The 23,758-nt window shown below is 42.3% G+C and overlaps 1 protein-coding gene across 6 annotated transcripts; it reads right to left on the bottom strand.

Annotated features, from left to right (window-relative positions):
• Window positions 1-3,562: 3,562 nt before the first annotated feature.
• On the bottom strand, window positions 3,563-22,872 carry LOC139818575 (unconventional myosin-IXa). 6 transcript variants are annotated; one of them, XM_071787313.1, is made up of 16 exons: window positions 21,782-22,872; window positions 19,743-20,626; window positions 19,363-19,667; window positions 18,648-19,265; window positions 18,273-18,571; window positions 17,948-18,207; window positions 17,565-17,872; window positions 17,149-17,486; window positions 16,996-17,056; window positions 16,625-16,672; window positions 15,710-16,039; window positions 13,873-14,784; window positions 13,724-13,804; window positions 11,416-13,655; window positions 10,312-11,322; window positions 3,563-10,054 (listed from the first exon to the last, which is right to left on the bottom strand). In XM_071787313.1, exons 3-16 carry the CDS (start codon window positions 19,653-19,655, stop codon window positions 9,957-9,959), a joined length of 6,897 nt encoding a protein of 2,298 aa, XP_071643414.1. In that variant the 5' UTR covers window positions 19,656-19,667; window positions 19,743-20,626; window positions 21,782-22,872; the 3' UTR covers window positions 3,563-9,956. The 6 variants fall into 6 exon arrangements, with proteins under 6 accessions (XP_071643414.1, XP_071643415.1, XP_071643416.1 ...); XM_071787314.1 differs by lacking the exon at window positions 21,782-22,872 and adding an exon at window positions 21,010-21,078; XM_071787315.1 differs by lacking the exon at window positions 21,782-22,872 and adding an exon at window positions 20,744-20,865.
• Window positions 22,873-23,758: the final 886 nt, after the last annotated feature.

The following is a 23,758-nucleotide window of genomic DNA, read 5'->3' as shown; positions in this document are numbered from 1 at the left end:
TTTACCGATTACTTTCAAAAGATTTACTCGATTATTAATTAAATGATTCAATCGTAATATTTATACCCCACTTGTCGGCTTAAATCTGTTATAAATCGATAAAATATTTCAGCTTATAATAATTCTGACATTTTTATCTCATCTCTTCGAAATTATTTTTGCACATTTCCTCCCCGTTACCCAATATCAAATAATTGTTCGTTTCGTTAAAATTAATTTTTTAAATTCTTCCTAAATATTGCCGCCGTATTATTCTCCAGAGACATTTAATCGTCGCGTTCCCTCCCTTTCTCTCGCGCGCTTTCAGGCGAGACCTCATATATGATAGTAACTATTTGATTGCTGCCAACGAGAGATGGCTAACCTTTGATCAATTTTTAACAAGTTTGCCTGGAAGCCGGCCGGCCAAAAGTTTCCGTATACATACAGAGGTCATTCGCCTCCCTGGTTTCCATACTATTCCCTCTATCATTCTTTATTACCCGGTGTCTCGATATAACCGAAAAATTTGCGAGTGAAAATATTTTATCGAAATAAACCTCGAAAAGAACGCGTCGCCTACGTTTTGTGTATGTGCAGCTGTAATATATTTTTCAAGAATCTAAATAAATACCTTTGAAAAATAAATGTCTCTCTCGCATTTACTCGAACCGCTTTATTCCGTTTCTCGGAATACAAGTGGAGATGATCCGATTCTGAATAGACGTGTCTCGTACAGCGATCCCCCGCGTTCTAATGTCGAAATAAACACCGCGCTTTATTAAGCTACAACTACATCTATCGTAATGTTCACCGTAAGCGATCGTTAACACTCGTCGTAATAGCTATCGTAAGCTCATCGTATGAATTGATTCAGCTTGAACTCTAACGCTTACGATTACGACGCTTGTCTGGCGTTACAACATAATCTAACCTGTCAGCTTTCTCGACGTGCGAAGAAAAATGTGTTTATAGATATATTGGCATAGATATACGGTTTACGACGGTTTCATTGCTCACGACCACGATCAAAGCGTTACGACAGATGTAGTTGTAGCTTAATTCGGCGCTTTAAGTTGCACGTTGCCCGAAATAAAACGGTATATTTGCCCTTTGTCCACTGAATAATCGTGGAGATTCATTGACCTAATTGGGACGCCGCGCCGGGAATGATGTATAGAGAGTGAGAAAGAGAGAGAGCAGTGGATTTCAACCGGCGGCGGCATTTCGATCCGTCTCGTCGTCGGATGCAAATTTTGCGGAATGGAAAGTCATCCGAAACGACAATCCGATAGACGATAGACGGATACGTAAACAACGGACGCTCCTCGTAAATACTGACAATTCGTTCCGCTTACTTTCCCTCGGTGAATATATCGACATGGAGGTTCCGATTTGCGATCCGTCAAGATACTAGATTCTTCCGTTCTACATTCGAGATTTTGCAAGCATGATGTAGCGGACGTCAATCAAAGCTTTCCGAGAGTCGGGAGTACGCGATGCTCTCTCCCTCTTTCTCTTTTTCTCCCTCTCCTTTTATTATTATTAGTCTTCCGCGGAGAGACTCGACTTGTTACGCAAATAGAAAAAGCGCGCGTTAGTATTACTACCAAAAAACCTTATAGTTTCCATTATTCAGGAGACACCTGGGCGCAATCGTTCTCCCTATCCGAGGGACGTCGAGAGTCCCTAATTTCCCAAATCAATCGTTAATTTTTATTGACTCTCCGGAGGCAGCGACTAAAGAATTCGAGGGTTTTCCCGGGATCGTCGGGAGGAAGAAAATTCAATTCGATTCGATTAGCAGAACCGGGGAGAACAATCGTGACCGTGCCGCGAATTCTCAAAGCGGTCGGATGCTACTCTACGATAATCGTCATTCTCGAGACTCGGTGCCGGGTCGTCCGATTCTATTTTTGTTCTTGCCGTGTAAAAACGGGGAGGGTAAAAACCTCTCGATATGTCGAGGAAGTAGTTAGTATTAATTTACGTTTCAGCTCGCGTAACAAGCGAGAGAAGAACCGAGCCGCCATCCCACAGTCTCTGGGCTTTGGGTTATAAAAGCGCCGGCATTGAGACCACCGCGCCGGAGACTGTCGATATTTCCAATATCACGTTTACGTCGAGTCGATCTGTATTTACACGTTCGCCGCGGTACAATTTGTAAGGCGTAAATTCGCTTAGATCTGCTCGTGACGTGGCATGTCATCAGGCTCGCGCGCGCGCGTCACGTGGCCTCCGAAGCTAATCGGTGAAGGGTCGAGCATGCTCGTTTAGCAAATTGGGTTGAATCTAAATCTGCTTTGTGGATCACCCTCTCTTATTCTCTCGTTCTTTCAGATATTTCTTTCATTAATTATCTCGCGCGTATTCTTCGCGCTAGGGAGAAAGGGAAAAGGAGGAAATGAAAGTGACATGTATCTAATTGTCCGGCATCGGCAGGGAGCACCTGCTTAAATCTTTAAGAGGAGAATAGGAGGGAAATTGCCGGAAAAACCAAAAGTCTCGTCTGTGCCAATAAAAAGGGATCAACCTCACGAACAGAAGTCGATCGGGGAGAACTGAAAGGACGAAAAGGGCGGCGCACGTACCGGAGAAAGAAGTAGCGTGGACCATTTTTCGGGAAAATTTACCGCTCTCGGATTGTGTATATATGTGTATGTGTGTGTGTGTGTTTGCGCGCCCGTGAATTCGAACAGCTAAATCACCGGAATTTCATTTCTGTTCGCCGGTCGGGGAACATTACCGTTCGTTCTGCCGTCGTTGCGAGGAGATTTTGGTTCTGGAGCGCCCGCGCCGGCGGTGCTCAGAATTTCTTCCATCCCTCGACCGCAAACCACCCTCAGGAATCTGAGGGAGCGGCGTCCTTAATTGGGCGGGAGGAATCGTCGATAGATATAAATAGCTCTATTAAAGGAAAAAAAAACCGATTCAAGAGCTTATTAATTTCAGCCGACGCTTAATTGGCCTGCTTCGTATTTCGCCTCGAAATGCGATGGGGGATTTAGAACGTTATTTTCTAAAAATGATATCAATTTACGCGGTCACGAGATAAATGTATAGACTCTCCGGATGCCTACTGGAGTCAATTAACAGTACCACGTGTCACGCGTATCGTTTTGTGTTGCGAGAATTACTTCATTGTCAATTATTACTTCGGCTTAAAATTGTCGATTACATGAATAGTACCGATTTCAATAGGCGCAAACGAACGTGCGCAAGCGGCATCTAATTAGGCAATGAATATCGTCGGGGAATGATCACAGTAGGCAATCTATCGGTGCTAATTCACAATCGCTATTTGATGGAAATCCTAATTAGATCATACGATATGCGTTAGCTTAATAGCGGGCTTGATAATAACGAGTTCGGCGTGCTGAATGTTCGGTACCCTCTCTCTCTCCATCACCCCCCAAGCGCGGATTACGAGCGCTTTCATATCACATTTAATAATAAAGATTAACATTATGAGCGACTATAAGCGTGACGGGATGTCGATTCGACGTATCGATTCCACCTCCGCCAATTTACCATCATCCAATTATCTAGTCTAGGTGCCTGAAAAGAAAAACGACAGACAAACTCTTGTTTAGAGATATAAGGTAGATACTTATTATTTACTGTGTCAGGTATGCTGTACATAATATTTAATTTGTCTTACAAATATTATATAAAATTACAATCGATCACGAAGAAGTAAATTTCGCGCACCGTCATTCCCACGCCAGCAATACATGACCTTACACGCCACTGGCGCGAATACACACTCGGAGGACACACTTACACACCGACAGGCATACCCAGTAAAACGAGACGGCGGGACTCGTGAACTAAATCGGTAAATCTTCGAACTCAGAAAAAAAAGAAGAAAAAAAAAAGAAAAGAAACTAACGCGCGCATACGTGATTAGCGCAATCAACGGGGTGTCGCACGTCGAGAAACGTGTCTCTCGACACGTTCTTAATCTCCGTCTAGTTTTGATCTGTGGACGCTACGTCGCTACGTCGAATCGAAGACGATCGATACGTCTCCCACCCGCGACACCGGAGATCGATCCCCGTCTTCCTTCGTCGCGCGAAAAAGGAAGCGAGGAGGCGGAGAGAGATCAACCCTCGTCCTCCTCTTCTTTTTCCTTCTTCACCTTCTTTCTACCTTCTTCTCTTTGTCTTAACGATCGGTTAATAAAGCTTTCCATCGCGAAACGGTCGATTCGACGGTCTTTGCCATCGGCCACCGCCACCGCCGCCGCCGTTTAGCGGCGATCCCGACCCTCATCTTCGACGTGTCCGAGCCAAGGCGCTCCGAGCCTCCGCGCGGATTCTTTGACGATCAACGAAGGACGAAGCCCCGGAGGAAGAGCTCTTTGTCCCTCGCGGAAATTATTATTCCCGAAGATGAATACGCTCGTACGTGTCACCGATTGATCCTGAAGTATCGATTTCCGAACAATTACGCGCGATCGCGTACGAGTGGACTGTGACGGGTCGCAAACTCACCACATTCCGCGTCGATACTCCGGGATGAAAAAAAAAGAGATAAACGTTACGCTTCATAAACCGCCTCTGTCGTCGAAGTTCCCATCGAATCGTCCCTCCCTGCGCACGATCTATTCCACGGTATCTCACTCACCGGTGACTCTCGGTTATTAGGGTGCAAAAGGTTATTAGCAGTCGAACGTGAAAAGAGGAAGACAAACGAAATAAAAAGTTTAAAAAAGAAGGGTTAAAAGAGGGTTAAAAGAGAAAGAGCTTGAAGGGTCATACGAATTGCGAGGAGAAAATCTACCTTCGACGGATCACCGGAAAGCCGAGCGATTCGCCACGCGTGAATCGCAGTGCAAATCGCGATTGGCAAAGCAAAGAAAAAAAATACAGAGTGAAAATCGCAAGGGATGAACGAAAGAACGGGAGGGAGGGAGGGAGAGAGAGACACACACAGACAGAAATCTATTTGAGCTATTATCTAACGAGTCGAGAAGATATATTCCGCTTTCTCTCTCTGTGCGATTTGTTACCGCGTCACATACGTGTATCTCTCTCGAAAAATTGTTCCGTCGCTGTATAAATAAAAGTCTATAATCTCCATCGTGCACACGTGATTCGCGTCGTTCCTCGTTCGAGCTTGCTGTCGTGCGAGAAATGACGCTGTCGTCCGTCGAGCATTTTTGCGAATGCCTACAATACACAGTACACACACGCATGCACACACGCAACATACACATATGTATCTATATATATCTAGATATATATGTGTGTGTATATATATATTTATATTTTCTTTTATATATTCACACGGAGGCACGACATAATATATATATATATATATATACATATACAGATATGTATGGTATGTATATATGTATATATATTATCTTTCACGCATACACATTCGTTCGAAGAAAAATAAATGGTATGTATACATATTATTCCAAGAGGAGTGCGTAGATCTTATTTTGCAAGCAAAGTCGTATTCGATGTTTTCCTTAGCGGAAATTAAAATCCGAGGTCGCGCCGAGATATCCAACATTGAAAATTTATAAATAATTGTAACGAACAATTATATAACGGATTACGATACCCGGGAAAAATTTTCGCCAAGGAAGTTTCGTTCGTTCAAGATTAATGTACTATTGTTAAGTGTACACTCTGGCTACACACATATATAAATATAACGAGCAGGATGTGTGTGTGTGTGTGTGTGTGTGTGGTGTCTACATCTCGTCGCTACGGCCCTAAACAATTTTGATTTAATTTTAATTTAGCTTTAGACGGATTATAATCAAAAATACACTTTAAGCTTTAGTAAAGTCGATCTTTCATAAGCACAAAGTATACAAGAAAATATATACTTTCCGATATAAAACATCCTATATAGCGATATCCGTGACTCGAGGAATCGGCAGACGTCCTGCTCACTGTCGTCCTTAGATTTAACGTCAAGATACAAACAGGGAAGAGCATTAATATCGCGACATCTCAATGATTATCGAGAACTATACTATCCTCTCCAGTTGCCTCTCTCTTGCCTCTCTCTTGTCATGAGTTTGTTTTCTCTTCTAAGACACCCGCGTCAACTGTGTAACACATTTATTTTAGCGTTCAAGATTTCGAGCGTAAGAATATTCTCACAATCGATCGGCGATGTTCCGGGAGAAAAATCGATGCAGCTTCGAACGATTGGCGAACGGAAATCGAACATGAATTACGTGGGCAGCGAGCGTATAATTTTTCCCTATATTTATAATAAGCGTATTTCGAAAATTCGGCCGAGTAGCGCAGCACCGATCTCAGTTCGGTTTCCCATATGTCTGCGACGCGCGTACACGCTCGCTGCCTCGATTCCCGATAGCTGAGAAGATAGGACGCGCGAAGCAGATCAAGAGAGATGGCACGAGAGCGTGAAACGGGAGGGAGAGAAAAGGGCGTCGAGAATCGCCGTCGTCATTGCAGCAGCTGTGGGGTATATCGGAAATTGCGACTTTCTGCGGAACGATATTGTCATGAAGAGTTGTTGCGCGCTGCCCTTACGATACTACGACCGACTGTGTCCTTCGTCTTCGGATAAGATGTATCCGCGGTTGCGAAAATCCCGAATTTGCGACGACGAAATATATTTGGTGTAGGCTCTTAATTACATTTAATTAGACACGCTGGTGGAAACTTTGAGCGTCCCTTGCAGAAAGAGGCGCGGATTTTTTTTTTTATTGCAATTTCATTATTCGTACGGCCGTTCGAGATTTTCGCTTTCGCTATAGAGAAGGAACGTCGAGGGAATCTCGTTTCGCGATATCGGCATCGCGGTATTTCTCGCACGAGCGGATCACAAGAGCGAAGCACTTTCCACAGTAAAGAAGCGTATGTGCTTGTGTAGATGATACTTTACATATACAACGATAATTAGTTTCTTTTTTTTTCCTTTTATCTTACGCGACTAACCCAGTTCTGTTACATCGAAGTAATCTGCAGATTTACAATATCTATTATTATAAACGTTCTGTCCACTGTCTAGTAAAATTCTCGAAGAATATAGATTGTTCGGTTATTATTCGCAGGACAGACGAGAGAAATCAATCAACAATTCGATATATCTCGATGTCGTAACAACGGACTAGAAAAAAAAAAGAAAAAAAGAACCGAGTGAAATCAAACTTTGAGTCAACCGCGTGTGTCGGGGAACACTTCAACGAAAGAACAGTCGCAAGTAAAAAAGAAAAAAGATTCTCTCAACAGACCGCATACCGGGTGAAACCAGCGCGTTAACACTCGCGATTAATATATATTAACGCAGGACGACACACACTTTAGAACTCTCATTCGGTGGACGTAACAAAAATATATATAGGTATTCTCTATTATAGTATATGAATTTTTTTTTCGTTAAGATCGTTCCGCTTCGCTTAAAGTCATTTGTGCACCGCGAGCACGATGTCATGGCTTTATAGATGAGAAAGGTAACGTTACATTTACATAACACTACGATTTATTCCCCCCCCTCCCCCCCACGCAAAGTGAAGACGATTTCATAACGATTTACCTTAGCTACACTTCGTAAAACTTATCGATTGTAAAAAGGCAATTTAAAGTCGTCCCGTTTCCCGAGACCGTTTAAAACGATCGAGAGGATCGATTTGACGTGACGATAATCGTTTGGATATTCGTCATCGCCGAGTCGATTATTCTTAAAACGAATGCAAAAACGCGAAGAGATGGGTTCTTTGCGAGTTGAGGAAAAAAAAGATGCTCTGGAAGAACGAACGCTTCTCTTTCTTGCTTTTCTTTTCCTTCTTTTTCTTCTTTTTTTAATTATTCGACTTAATCCTAAAAGTTATCCGGATAAAAGTCGCGCATAGTCCAGTACTCAAAGACGGGATTTAATTGAACGGAAAAAGAAGTTTTTACCACATCATCGATTGCCGATACGCGAAACTTAAAACATTCACCTGCGGCACAAACGTAACTGTAGAGTCGAGAAAGGACGGAAATATAAGTTTCATTCTTTTAAAGTATTACGCGAAGGCAATTAAAAATATAGGACGCTTCAGTATTAAAAAGCGGACGATGCACGCAAAGTAAAAAAAAAAAGAAAAAAAAAGAAACTATCGGGGATTGACGTAAATACAAGAATGAAAAAACAACTGCACGTACGAGTCTTTGGTGATTGGATGCAACAGAACGTATGATGTATGCGATCAGAAATAATGAATAAAAAATTTATATAGGTCACCCCTTCGCGGCCGTAATGATAAATTTTCTATCCACATCCGCTGTATCCATTATAATTGAAAATATCGTTATACTCGATTGCTAACCGAAGCCGGGAAAAGAAATAAAAGGTAGGACTCAATTCACTGACCAATTCTATCCGGGATCATCATCAAGCGTAACTATTAATTCGCAAGGGAATTCAATTAAGTTCGTGGTACGTAAGTGGGGACTTGATCTGATTATCCTTATTGGACAGAGACTTCTATTACGCGAGATCGAAATCTCTTTCACCCCTTTCCTTTCACATTGTCGATTTTCTCACAATCGTCAGGCTATTGCGCACGAAGTGGCACGAGTTACGAATTCGTACGAATGGACGAAGGAGACGGCGCGGCGTGGCAAAGTCGTGAAAAACGAATCAATAAAGATCTAAGACACACTGAGTAACATACATATATGTATATAATATATATATATATTATAAATTAAAACAAAATTTAAAAAAAATGCAATAAATTCCGAGCGAACAAGTTTGATTAGTTCTCGCGCGCGCGAATTTGTTATGTACATAAGTACTTGTATGTAATGTGCGTTTTATTTACATATACGCACACATGTCTCTGGGACGTCGCATCTGAGCATGAGAAAAAAACGCGTTAAGTAAAAATCGATCCAGAGAAGAAACTAAAACCGGTAGAGACCCGATAACGACGTGGTTATCCCTACAACGAATATCGACAGTAGAAATATAATCTCGTTAAATGTCTCTCGCGTAAATTCAACAATAATAACAGATTATTACGAAATTGTTATATTGCATAATATGTACAAACTATGTTTTGGTTTCCTCTTTCTCTCTTGGTCGTCTCTTAAATTCCTGCGCCTAAACCTAACGTTTTAAATCGGCTATCGTCGTCAGACATCGTAACGAAATATAGTAAAAACATCTCGCACAGGAATTCACAAAGCGGTCGATTATCGATTCTACTCGAACGTGACAAGTAGATCCTTTAGGAAGAGATGATTTTGAAGTGACAGATCTACTAACGCTAAACAAATAGTTATTAAGGAACAGCGCATCTACACATATTAGAAAGATTCTCCGTAAAAAAGAATGTTTACTGAGAATTGTAACACGGTGCAACAATAAATTACATTTTTATGAACGTAAATTTGTAAAAACAAGTAATTCGGTATGACTCCCTCATCACTTTGATAAGCAAAAATTTCTTAAAAAAATATATATATATATACATATATATATATATATTTTTTTTAAGAGCAGTACGCTTTTCTTTAAATACTTTCTAGTTTTTCTGTGGTTTCATCTCTTATATTTAAAATGTGTAAAGCGGCGTGTTAATAATGTTTCTTTTAGGATCTACAGACGAACGAAACGTTGCGCCTAAATACTTCGACAGTCTTCAAAGAAAGGAATGCATTGCGAATAAAATCATGCGACTAAGTTAAAATTTGTGCAGTTTTTTTTTTCTAATACATTGTACGAAATAGTTTTAGATATCTCTACTGACTTCGAGATAAGAGAATGGAATTATTTCAGTCGCACAATTAAATCTTTTTTTTTTTTATGGAGTCAACAAATTACGAGAACTATATAATGCGTTCACTAAAGGTGTCTCAACACATTAACAATCGGCTGAAAAGACCAGCAATTAAAGTTGTTGATTCTCTGCCCTAATACGATATTTCGCATCATCTATCAGATTGCTATGATCATTCAGAATGCGCGTTAACATTATTCGTGGACGCTATTCATACCATTACCATGTCGTCGTCCATATTGATAATCGTTGGAAACGAATTGTCTGCTGAACTTTGCCTTTGAACGGGCTTCTTCCTTACGAGTCCGTCTGTGATTAATAAAAGTAAAAAGATCTTAAACCTAGAAGCCTATCTATATCTATCTTAGTACCTATCTTAAGCACCTTTTGTCGATTTGACGATAAAGAATTGTCTTAGAAGTCAATCACTCAGTAAAACAATGGAAGTAATTAAACGCATAATTTCTTGATAGTTCTCTTATAAATCTTTGCCAACATAAATAACGTTATTGGAAAATTTGTTGATTAAATTGCACAATTATAATCAATTCTTAGAAAGTACTTACCAGCGGAAGATGGGAGAAGATCGTCGAGGGATCCATCGTCTAGATCCGTAGCTGACAAGAGGAGATCATCGTCTGAAGAAGCTCTCGTTAAACTGGGTAGAGTAGACGTCAAGAGGGCCTTCTCCTTCTGGATTTCTTGTATGTGATCAACGAGTAGCGCTTCCTCTTCATCTCCTCGATCCCTGTCGCGATCCATCGCAGCTGCCCGTCCTGCAGCGGTCGAGGCGGCCACGTTCAACTCTTCTGGACTAAAGATCTTGGACGATCGTAAACTGGAGAGTCGATGTGTCGCCGTGTGACAGGCTGACTCGAGTGTATTTATGTCCGCTAGCGTCGCTCTGACTACTCTCAACTTTTCCTGCACAATCGTTTCGACGCAACGCGTCTGCCTGCCCACGTCTTGAAGAGAATCTTGCGCGGGCAATGTCCTGTTCGTTCTGAGGATGCACGGTGCGAAAACGATGGCCAGAGCCGATGGTGACATTCTATTGTCCTCCTCGTGTCGCGCTACTCGCGCCAGATGAACAATCAAGCGTTCCATCAGATCGTAATTCGGTTTCGGCAATTTCTTCAGTATGGCGAAGAGCGTGCTGATTCGATCGTGCGGATCCGTCAAGTTTGCCGCGTGCAGAAAGTCGTCGTAATATTCGTAGGTCAAGAGCGGTTCCGGCATGTCTCTGAAAAAACTCTTCAGCACCGCAGCTAACACATGCACTTGATAGTTCTCGAAATCCACCTTCTCTAAGTCGCCCTCGTCCATTTTCATTTTGAGTTCTCTCACTTTGGAACTGACACCGCTCTTTCTGTATATGCCCTCGGTATAGAGACCGTGCATCTCGATAGTTGTGATCAATCGATCTACTACGAGTGGTACTTTGCCGTCACCGCAGTCCAACTTGTACAGTGGTACACCAAATACTTTGCGCGAATTCATTTCAGACAGAGAACCATCTTTGCCACATTCTGCTGACGCCTTCATGTAACACTTTTTGTGGCATGTCAATTTACAATCTAAAAACGAAATATATACATTGCAATTAATTATAATCGTTGAAAAGAAAAAATATAAAAAACGGATTTATTATGCGAATGGAGATTACTTACTCTGGCACACGAGTCCTCGTTCAATAGGCCACATGAAGAAAGATGTGCAGACTTCGCAAGCGGTGGGTATGTTAATAATGGTCAACTGGAACATGTGACTGCCATGTCGTATGGGCTCTTCCTGCTTCCGCTTCTTCTCCTTCTTCCGTTTGCTCTTGCTTTGCTTTTCGAGAGCTTCAGTTTTAACCATAGCCATAAATTCATTCATGAAACCTCTGAACGCATTCACGCCCATCGTTACAGGGAAATCTTCTCTCGTGTTTTCTTGCTTGCAGACAGTTTCCATAACGTGAAGAAAGTTGGCGATCAAATCGGTGTACTTGATGTTACCTTCTACGCCTTGCTGTATGGCGACGCTATACGTGATCACCAGGTCGTCCTTGAATTTCCTAAGAGCATGCTTGAAAACGCGATCCACTTCGCTCGGTTTCCGTCCCTCTTCTTGACTCTGCATTTTGTAGATCTTCTTGGTGATAAAGTCTTGCATCAGAGCTAACTCCTTGGCATCGGAAATGATTTTGTCCGTGCTATCGGAGAAGGCTGAAGTACCGGTTAGACTGAATTTGGACGTGACTGTTTGTTTCGTAGTATCGTACGGTGTGCGCGGTGGTTTTCTATTTTTCCGTCTGTTGGCCAATAAGCACGGCATTCTTAGTACTCCGCCGTTTTGAATGCACTTGACATGATATAGCTGCTTGCAGTCGACACATTTGTAGCCTTGCGTCACGAACGCGTCCATTTTCTCATGGCAACACACGCATACGTCGTCCTTAGCAAATCTCGCCACTTTTCGGAAACGATGGCCGGCCAAGGTAAACATTGATTGATTGTTACCTTTCCATTGAAGAAGATCCATACCAGGCGCGAGTTTCAGGTCGTTCGAGCTGGTATCCTGTCCTATTTTATCTTCACTTAGACCCGAAATTTTCGTAGCTGGATCGGAGTTTCTCCTTCGCAGCTCGAGAGTCGTGATCGCGTTAGATCTCATGCGTTTACCGGGCTGCTGCACCTTGTATGTAGCTTCATTCTTGTTCATGGGCCAATCCGTAACGGATCGAGAAGCAGTCTCGTGTGGATAATCTTTTCGAGACCATACGTTCGTCGTTTTATTCAAGTCGCTTTCCTTAATCGTACCAAGAAGCAGATTTCGCGTTTCCGTGTTAGCTTCGACTACGCTCTCGCCCATAGATCGACACTGAACCTCTCTCGAAGGTCTATTTCGTCTTGCGTTTCTCACCGGCACGTCTGGCTCGTATTTCTCCTTCGAACGTGAGTTCTTTTCATTTGGGGATGATCCTCTTAATAAAGTGCTCTTCAAAGCACTGTCATCGTTGACGTCCACGACTTTCAGCGCAGTATCTCCTTCCGAGTTTTGTCGCCGCAAATAGCTAAGATCTTTGATATTCTTGGCAGATCCGTGCTTGGTATGATCTCGCTTTGTCGGCGATATCGGAATATTTTCCATTCGCTCATTAGCTACATTGTTGTCATTGAGTCCACGTTGTTGCTTGCTGCTCGCCAAGCTTTCCATCTGAACGAAGCGATCGCTCGTGTCGAGTTTGACATTATAATTCGCTGCTTCGTTGGGCTTCTCCGGTCGGGCTTGTTCAAAAACGCTATCCGCCACATTCTTGTAATGAGAAACGTTCGGAGAACGGGTAACAGTTGCTTTCTGAGGTACCGACATAAAGTAGTCGCTGTAATTGGCGGGCGAGTAATCTACTCTACGACGCCAGATATCCGAATTCGGACTGTGCGTCAGATTTACGTTGGTGGAGTGATACTTCATGTCGCGCGAACTGACGAACGGTGGACTCGTGTTGAAAACAGGTGGAGCACTTTGCACGGCGCTCGGTGTTTCGCTTTCGGTCTCACCGTCGCTATATCCCGTCGAGGAACTGTCAGTTCTTCTACTCACCGAAGAGAGTCGACTCGACGTTAGATTTACATTCGATGCGACCGCCGGCGAATGATCACCGCGTTTCGTCCTGGTGCTCGGCACGGGTCTCGAGCCGGAATTCTCTTGCGATTCAGAACTGTTGACGCTGGCTTGAGATTCGTAACTCCTCAGACTAGTCAAACTCTCGAGACTACTTTTACGCTCTGTCATCTCATCGAAATGATAGGTTTCGGTGTTCTTCAACGTTGCGTCGTGCAAAATTCGCTTGTTCGGAGTAAGCTTTCGTTTGGAATACGAGATATTTGTATCCAAAGTGCTGTCTCGATACGCGTTATCGCTCCTATAAAAAGATAAATCAATAAGCTTTTGTAAACGCTCTAACTGTGGAATTCAAATTTTGATACCTACCTTGGTGACGTGAGTCGATTTTGAGATTCTATTTTTCGAGGTGATTCACCATACTCTGTCAGACTTCGATCTTCCGTAAACCTGTACATTAAAATAAAATAGTATAAAGTCGTTATTCATATTGTGTTATATGCGCATGTTATACTTACTCTTCGCTATCTTTGGCGCACACTCTATCATACATAAGTTCCTTGTATTCTTGAATTCTTTTGACTTCTTGAATTTTGTCTGGTAAAAGTCTTTTCCGTCTTTTCATTTCATTAAATCTTTTTCTGGCATTATTTCCTCTGACGTATGCCTGGAAGGTAATCGCGCATGATTTCAGCTTTTTAAACCAGTTATGTTGTTTGTATGCTCTCCAAGCATTTTGTATATGTAATGCGGCTTCGGTTCTTGCACGAAGAACCTGAGCTAGTCGCTGTGCTGAGACCATTCTCCAGAAAGATTGTATTTGTACAACGGCATTCTTTAATCTAAGGAACTTCCTCCTTTCCAAACAAGCGCGGAACCATTTCTGTATGGTGGTAATGCTCGTTATGATTTGTTGATGAAGTTCAATGTCTAGTTTGATCTTTTCGGACTCTCTGAGGAAGACCTTGGTAGTACCCAACTGATAATTATCTCTGTTGAGATTGAGAGTCAGTAGGAAGTCCCTCACGTCGGACTGCGAGCTCAGAAGACCCTTAGGAAGTAGCATTCGATAGAGTTGTATAAATTCCTCATATGTTAATCGCACGTTGAAACCGGCCTGCCTTATTCTGACAGTCTCCAACATGCCCGTGTAGCGCAGCTGTCGTTGTACCGTTTCCTCATCAAATTCATTCGGCACTTTATTAGCGTTACTCTTAATACACCTAATAAAGAAAGGATTTGCCTGATTCAGAGTATCCATCAGGCTATGCAAACTCTGTTGAAATTGTGCGGAAACAGTCATAGGTTGTTTTCTGGCTTTTCCCGGTCCAGTACCGTAACTCTGAGTTCTTCCTGCGAGTGTCTTTACAGTTTGCAGATTTTTCAGACCTTTCTTGCCACGTTCCCTCGGCCGAAATGACTTATTTTTCCTGTAAACATTCCGATGCTAATATTTGTAATATTCGTTATTACATGATGTATATTCGTTCTCCTGTTATGATTTACCATATCGTCATGTATATACAAATATATATATATATATATATATATATATATATATATATATATTATATTATATAATATATATCACACGCTTGATAATAATTTTATATATACACAGGAGAAGGAATTACAATCTAGTCAGCAATGCTCTATAAAGTCTACAAGTATCGAAAATGTATGCTTATCTAATACACAAAATATATCTAATATACAAAATATGAAATAAGGCATAGTAGAAAATTGATGTAGTATAGTACAAGTAGATATAGTAAGAAACATAGCAAGCTTAAGGGTAATATGTAGAAATATTTGATAGATGAATGTTATAATAATGATATAAATGAAATACTAATGTAGAATTACATTATTTTTAATTTGTAATTATAATAAAACTAATTCATATTCTATGTCACAAATCAAATTATTCATGGTCATAACAGTAGTTACAAATAAGATATATGCAATTTGTAATTTGTAAAAATTATTTTTTCAAAGAACTATTGCAAAACACTCAGCATGCAGCAATCATCATTAAATATATCGAAAACAATTGCAAGATTGGCGATAGACTACACATAATGAGAAATGGTTCTATGATGAAATATGATGGTCTTTGATTATCAAAAGATATGCAGCGGTATGTCATTGAGAAGTTAAGATAAATGGATAAAGCCACGGTACAATTTTGACTATTAATGGCTTACGAAAATGCTATTACCTACAAGAAAGAAACCCATCACCACCCGGAATTGCTATGGAGCACGTACTAATCTTGGTGTAGATCAGTAATTTTTCTCTGTAGCTTAAATTACGTTATTAAATGAGTATATCGAATAGATACGTTTTACATACATGACAATCTGATTAGCGCGTTCCATGACGTTTGCTTCGTCTTTTGGAAGCACCCTCTCTAGCGGTGTGTGAGTATCTCGTCTGAATTTATTATTACTATGGGACTGGTCTTCCCTGCCCCTTAATATGTAACCACCCTTCGACGACGCAACGTTTGACGGGTGTTGCGTCTGATTAATGTTTCTAAATTGTGGCCATGATAGACGATTGTTGTTTATATTGTCGTTTTCGGTTTGTATAGAAGATAATGTAGCAGAAGGAGTAGTGGCCGGTGGTAAACATACACTGCGTTGCTTCTGATAACTTGGTGGGCGAGTATGTTTGTGTGAACTGAAAAATTTTCTAGTTCTTAATTATTTCGTCGACCGACGATATTCCTTACGATTAACTAATTATCGTTTATAAATAATTGGTTGTTCATTTTTAATTTGCTTTTTTTCGGTCGCGTGTACCGAGCTTTATATAGGTATGTGATATCCATTCCTCAGAGATGTTTCATTGATTGATGAATGATTCGAAAAGTAGAAAAAATGAGATGATTGAGATATGAACTGTATAAAAGGAAATTCAGTTTTGCGTCATAAATCATGCCCAGATACAATAACAAGAAGAACATTGTACAATGATAGAATGTAATTGTATGGAAATGTCATGGAAATTGCATTCTAGTTATGGCTAACACGAGGGGTGCAAACATAAATCAAAATAAAATCTGTAGACACACATATTTGGAGCAAAATATATATGGATTTACAAATTTACTCAGAATAAATATTTTTCTAAATTATTTAAAGCTGAGATTGATCGTCACAAATATTATTAATATACTTTAATTTGTTGTAAATCCATGGGATATATCAACAAAATATAACATTTGCGAAAATTACACATACAGTGGATCGAAAGACCACTTACGCAATTCGGTTAATAGTTAGATTGACTGTCGACAACGTCACAAGATGGCTACAAAGGAATAAAAGACATATGGCCAATATAAATATAATAGATTCGTCTTAATTTATAAATACCAAAACTTTGTCAGAGCGTGATGCATGTATTATTGACGCACAACGTAGATTCATACTAGATGAGACAATATACAGATCAAACATGTCCAAAAAAACAAGCGCAACAAGCACTTTCTTCTCACACAATTTTCAATTTAATACTATATCTTGCTTTGTTATATATAGGTTACAGATAGAAGCGTTTGATACTCTTTTATTACCGTTCATATATAGAAAAAACGTTATTTAATTAGAGAGCTAAAAAGATTTAAATATTACCTTATTAAATTCTCGTTGGGTGTTCTGTACCTGTTTTGTACAGACGTCTTGGTTCCATCAACTGAAAGAAAAGGCACATATTTTTAAATTAATTCCTTGAATTAATCGATGCATTAAAAATGTTCAAACAACGTGTCATAATTTAATATCTACCTCTACCATGTCTGTGTGCTCGACCGGCTTCTTGAAATGCAAAGTGTGCGCGAAAGAAGGCCCGCAGTATGGCCCACCTGAATACGGCAACCGGATCAGCGCCGACTAACTCCCGCACGAAAGCAAGGGAGGAATTTTTCAACACTCCAACTACGCCATCGGGTCGCATTAAGTCTAGATTCTTTTCTCTCATATTAGCTGCTTGGTACTTGACCGCACCGGCGTAATGACGTACAACAAACGCCGCTTCTCGGCGCTGCGGTGCCTCATAGAATGGATTATCTTTATGCACAGAGTTAAATTTCTGTAGCAACGTCTCGTTTGTCGCACCAGGAAAGCTGCAAGATAAAGTCAAATATTCGAAACATATTTCACAAACTTCGGAAAGAACAATGTATTCAAGCAATAATACTAACTTGCACTGGTCATCAAGAAGACACAAGAGACCACTCGGTTTTCCTTCGATGAGATTGAGACATCCGGAGTTGTCGCTGTATCCTATGTCTGTCCATCTAATTCCCTGCTTTCTATATTCTCGTTGTTCGTATTGGAAAACATGTTGGTTAAAGTAATGTTGTAATTGCTCATTTGCGTAATTGATACACAATTGCTCGAAACTGTTGCATGTTTTGAAATCTTCGAAGCCAAATATATCTAATACACCTATACTATTGCCTTGATGATCTCTGAGAGTATCTTTTTTAGAAAGCAGGGCATGATTCACCTGATATAAGCGATATGAATTATTTCAAGTGTCGTGCAGTTAATAACCATAGTTGTTTATAGGCACTTTTATTACCTGCAGCACAATCCAATCAAATAAAGCTCCGTACAGACACTTTGCCATGGCATCGCGTGCCGCAATCGCTTCGGGAAGCCTATAGTTAATAACTAAAGTCTCTCCGGAAGCTCTTGCACGTTTGGCAGTGAGTGCAGCCAACAGAGTTTCTTGTTTCACTCGGAGAAGCTCCGATATCAATGCAACTACTTCTGGATTTTTAACGCCTACAGCTTCGTCATGATGATGATATGACTTTCTTGGATGAAACTCAACATTACCTAAGTCAAGAATGCAGAGTTATTTTAGCGACACACATGGTATGGCTAGGTAATTCGGCAATTACCTAGCAAAAGGACTGCCGACAGAACTGCGAAGAGTCGCCTTTGCTTCTCTGCTGTAAAGCCCACCATTTCCATGGACTGTTTTAATCTCGAGAATTCATGTCGTTCGTCGATATTTTCCAGTCCGTAGCAACCGCTTTTATTTAAGTAATTATACCGATCACAGCTCTCCAAGTGCAATAGCTGTTTCTCTTGCTCGTTCGCGCCAGCCAATAGGTAATAAAACACGTGATAATTCCTTTCATTTCGTCCTTGAGAAACAATCCTTGATTTCTCCAGAAGGTATTTTTGTACCACAGCGCTATAAAATGCATTTAGATGTAAATTTATATTTTACTTTAGTTTATATTTAGAATGTTTTTTACTGTAGAACATACCCATGGACCATTCCATTTTCCTTGTAATTTACTTGGATAAATTTTCCAAAGCGACTGCTGTTGTTATTATGGGCCGTTTTCGCATTGCCAAATGCTTCTAGAACAGGTCCAGCGCTGAGTATTGTCTGTTCCACACCGCTGCCATGTGAACCCTTTTGACTAAGCGCTGTCAAGTGATGTAACAAAAAATTCGTTGATTCCGTTTTACCAGAACCGCTTTCACCACTAATAACGATACACTGATTCTTCTTCTCCTTAAGCATACAATGATAAGCTGCATCGGCTATGGCAAATATATGAGGAGGTATGTCCGGACCCAACCTTCTGTTTTGATATAACTTGACATATTTCGGATTGTAGATAGGGTAGAATTTGAATGGATTCAAGGCAATTAGTATGCTGCCGACATAAGTATATATGTTGCCAGCCAAAAACCTTGCCCTCAGATTATCCAATAGGGTTTGTTCGTTCAGATCTGGAAGCTGACACAGATCTGGATATTCCTTGTCACGTGGTTGATAAAGGAATCTATTAAAATAGTCCTTTAGGAGTTGAGGATCCATAGGAAATCTACTGTCAGACCACAAGTAGTCTGGTTGCTTTTTTCGTAGGTAAAATCTGAAAAATCAAGCATGAAAATTGTTTCGTGAGAAATCACCTTAAATCAAGCGACTAATATAATAAAACGTAATTATTATATCCAAACATAATAGACCTGTAATATTCTTGCTGAGTATCATTTTTTGGCCACAGTAACATTAGTGCTACGGGGCACTCAGCCGGGCCGAGTCTTCTTTCCTTACATTCCTGCCCAACAGAATTTCCTACCACTTCCGCTAACTCGTAGCCATTCGAAACAGAAGCGTCCACCAGTCCGAGTCTTTCAATAATACATTCTACTATCTCGGCTGATGAAGTTTGTTTTGTGGCTTTAATGGAGAGCGCCTCATATTCAGGGCTCCATTCACCCACGAATACTTGCACCACTCCAGACCCACTGTTGTCCATTTTTTTTTAACCCTGAGATCATGGATTATAAAAATAAACAAAGATACTCTACCATACAAATTAAGTTATTCTATTATAGCAGCATACCTTGTATCGAAGAGGGTTAGCAAGTATGTCCTCTGTCATCTATATAATATTTCAAATACGTTGTTTCCCCTTCTTCTTGTTTACTCGTTATGTACAACCACTGATTTAAGCGTTTAAAATAATTATTATACATTTTGTTTTACAAGCTTGCAACAATACAACGTCAATGTTTATGATTATTTACACGCGTTAATTCTACTATACTTTTGATACAATTTTGGATTATTTACTTTTGCCAAATACACTTGCCAATTGGCTCGAGATTTTGAGAGGTAATCAACTTTAATAACGTGTATCAACTTAAAGTTTTAAAAATAAATCTGTGTGATATAAAATAAAAATTTGCATCTCTCGTGGTCATAAAACATATCAATAAGAAATTTTAAAACCCTTTCAAAATTATTCCTAGGTCTTTCTCAATATATCGTAGAGTATTCCAATCGTTAATAATTATTAATGTAATAAAATAGAGTCGTTGGAATTATTTCTTTCTTTTCAATAGATTTATACGTTCAGTCAATTCGATAGGTCCTTGTTCCTGATTTGTTCATTAAGCGTTAGAGTATTTATAGAGTCGTAGAATAGCCTGCTTTATTTGAACATCATGCGCTTAACCCGGACTGTCAAATGGAGCCTTTCCGACAGCATTAAATTATTATCACAACATTCACTGAACAGGTGACAGACAGGCGTGGGTGTGCTATTGTTGGTAGGCAGTAACTTAGTTTCCTTGTTCTGACAAAAATCCAAGGTCTTCAGCGTATTGTAAATATTCTCGTGCCTCTTGAGTATTTCAGCATATTTATTGCAATAGTTTCACAGGTGCTGCTTTATCATTTCCGTCTATTGCACAAAGTTTTCTCTAAATCAGAAAAGTGTCCTATCTGGAAAAAAAATAATAATAAATGCATATAACGCATTAATGTAAAGAAGGGCGCGAAAGCAGGATCACATTAAACGTCTAATATCATTTCAATCGGGGTTACATTTAAGCTGAATACCTCATTCAACACCACGGAAACGGCAAAAATTTTAAATCGATCGAGCGAGGGATCGCGTTACACGCGTATAAAATAAACCAATCCCGGTTTTAGTTACGTTGTAACGCGCCTCTCTCAGGGCGTGCGACGGGAACGTGAATGGAACAGGTGCATTGCATTTCTATTTTAAACGAGCGCAGGATAGAACGCACATTGCGAATCGCGTAGGAGGGAGGCGGCTATTGGAACGGCTATTAAAAGCGAAGAACGGATAAGAATAATCGAACTTTTTTTTATTTCCCCCGATCGCTCTCTCTCTCGGCGACGGCCACCGCGCGCGGTCCTCCACTGCGAGTCGCGCTTCTCGCACGTGTCGCGCGCGCCCCGCGAACGTCGATGAGATGCACGATGCACGGTCGAATTCAAAAATATCTCACTTCTACCCCGGGGACGACGGTTTTTCCGACGAGACCGTGGGACTGTGCGTGCACGCAAATAACCGCGCCGTCGCGCGCGAATGCGATAAAAACACACCGCGCGAGCCGCTCCCCCTCCTACCTCCAGGAATACACGGGCAGAGGCGTTCCGTCGCGGTCCAGGGGCTCTCTCTCTCTCTCGAGATCGGCGACTTCGTCGATTGATAGCGGCCTCGCGCCTCGTACACGCTCGTACAAAGGAATGCCGCGAGCGGTATTTAGCGTTTCCGCGATACCGCAATCGTTCGTTTCCTCGCACCGCTCGCACGGCGAGCGGCGAGGGAAGAGAAGAGGGAGGGGGGGGGGGAGTCGACGGCCGTATGACATTTGGGGACACGCACGGGGTCCCCCGCTGTGCGGACTGACGGGTCACGGACCGTGCCTCGCCGATCGACGGCCGAGCGAACGTCAACGTGATAAACCGCGCCTGTGAACCGTCGCGGCGAGTTTCTGGGGCAGAAGCTGAATCACACACGGGGCGCCCGCGCCGTGCGATATCACCGCGAAGGAATGCATCGTTGCGAGGCATGCGTGAGTGCCTGCCTCGCGCGCGCGATACACTTTCGCGTCCGTCGCCGTTTACCTCCTCCGTCGGTCGCGGGAGCCACGTTGGGGCGCATCGTCCTCCGGGAGCAGCGGGGCCCGCGCGGTGCGCTCGGGCATGCTGCCCGCCGCCGTCGCCGCGCGAAGGAGAGCCGCTGTCTTGTCCTCGTACTCCTCGTGAGGTCCCGACTCGGTTCGCCTTCTCCCCTTCTCGCATCCGCTCGTTCCTCCGCGGACTCCTAGCGTCGCCGACGATTGTGCGCGCACGCGGACGTATGTACGTACAATGCGCACCGTCGCGCGGATGGATCGACGAACGGCCGGGTGTGATGCGCCCGCGGTTTGACGCGCGCCGCGCCAACGTCGTCCGTGCCACCGTCCGTCGGCACCGTCTCTCACGAGCGATCGGCCGCGGGGACACGGGCGGGCGACACGGCGGACACGCGCGCGTACAATACGGGGCTGGTTTGACACTTGGGTAAACACACGATCACACGCGCGCTGCTGGCCGCGCGCGGTCGACGATCGCGGGGCACCGTGGACCGTGCACCGTGTCGCGGGATCGATCCGTCAAGCGCGCACCGGACCGGCCTGGGGACCGCGGGGCCCGCGGACGACCTCGAGATCGCGTCGCGTCGCGACGGATTTCCACCTGGCCGCGCGACACCTCGCGAGATAGCACGCTCGCCCGCCGCGAGGATTTACGCACGGTCTCACCGATCGCCACGGATGGACGGGGGACCCTTGCCCAGGTTTATCGTCCTTCGTCACCGCACGGGGTCCTGCGTCCCGATACGTCCACCATTTCGATTTTTTCGGTCACGTGGTACGCGCCGGCGGCCGCCAATTGGTCGCGGCGGCCACGGCGACGTGACCAGTCGCCGATGCGCCTCCGCCGTGTGAACGTCATTCGGCCGACGGCGTTCAGCGCCGTCTGTCGTCGCCACGGCGAAACCTCTCCAACCTGTGCAATCTCCCGATCTCCGTCAATTCGTCAAACTCCGTCACTGCTGCGCGCTGCGTTGGTCACTTGGTCACCGCTCCGGGCTCCGGGCTCCGGCTTCTTTCTTTCTCGACGGTACGACCGTCAGCCCGACGTAAAGATGACACGATTTAGGACGAGCGTGATCGATTCTGCTCGACGTGTCGTTGAATTGATGCGTAATCGCACCGAATCGCCCGATATGTCATGACGTCGTTATCGACTCGAAAGTATTCGTGACCAAGTCCTCCGTGCGCAGGCGCGCGACATGATCCTCGCCGAGAGAAGTCCGATGTCCATTTCTATCCATTGCGGATTAACTTTAATCTCGGTTTAACTTACCTTTTATCTTTTTTATTTCTTACAACTAGAAAAGGGTGAAAAGTAAGTTAAACCGAGATTAAAGTCAATCTGCGTTGGCAGAAATGGACATGCCCGCGTTTCAGGTGGAATATCCGTCTAGTGGCGCCTCTGCGTATGTACAAAACGTGGATATTGAATTACGTGGTCAGTGATCAGTCCAGGAATATTTCCAACGGGTAACGCGCCATATTACAGGCTCTGTTCTGTCTCAAAATAATTTCCTATGAGAAATAACATTCAACGAACGAATGTTCGTTATGGCACACTTGAGATGTTATGTTTTCGAAATATTTAGCGCTTTTTACGAATTAATGCACAACGATGTGTAATTATGTATTCTATATTAGTTATTCAAGATCGATATAACGTTAACTTACGCACTGTCAACCGCATTGTAACACATACTCTCAGCAGTCTCTCAAAGCCCCTTTTCACTTATTAATTTCATTACCGAGAATCCTTTGTTATTTATACATTTAATTTTTCATAAGCGTTTACATTTAAGAAAATGATTTTTTTATGTCCAATGCCATCTCCTTCTCTCCTTTCGAATGTATTTTACACGATTGTGCATACAATTAATTTACATGGCTTTGCTCGAATCAAATACTTTATTATTATACGTTATTCGAAAGATGATTAAACAGTTTTATCTTTCGATATATGCTACAT

This window comes from Temnothorax longispinosus, chromosome 9, assembly GCF_030848805.1.
Source record: "Temnothorax longispinosus isolate EJ_2023e chromosome 9, Tlon_JGU_v1, whole genome shotgun sequence".
NCBI classification, from domain to species: Eukaryota; Metazoa; Arthropoda; class Insecta; order Hymenoptera; family Formicidae; genus Temnothorax; species Temnothorax longispinosus.
Note: the sequence above shows the minus strand (reverse complement) of the source record. Positions and strands in the feature narration are given on the sequence as shown.

Bases quoted from the DNA above. Each gene is read 5' to 3' on its own strand.
- LOC139818575 (XM_071787313.1), bottom strand. From the start codon at position 19,655: ATGGACAACAGTGGGTCTGGAGTGGTGCAAGTATTCGTGGGTGAATGG. The intron at 19,266-19,362 runs GTCTATTATGTT...TTGATTTTTCAG, and splicing joins ACTCAGCAAGAATATTACAG to ATTTTACCTACGAAAAAAGC. The intron at 18,572-18,647 runs GTATGTTCTACA...TGCATTTTATAG, and splicing joins GAAAATGGAATGGTCCATGG to CGCTGTGGTACAAAAATACC.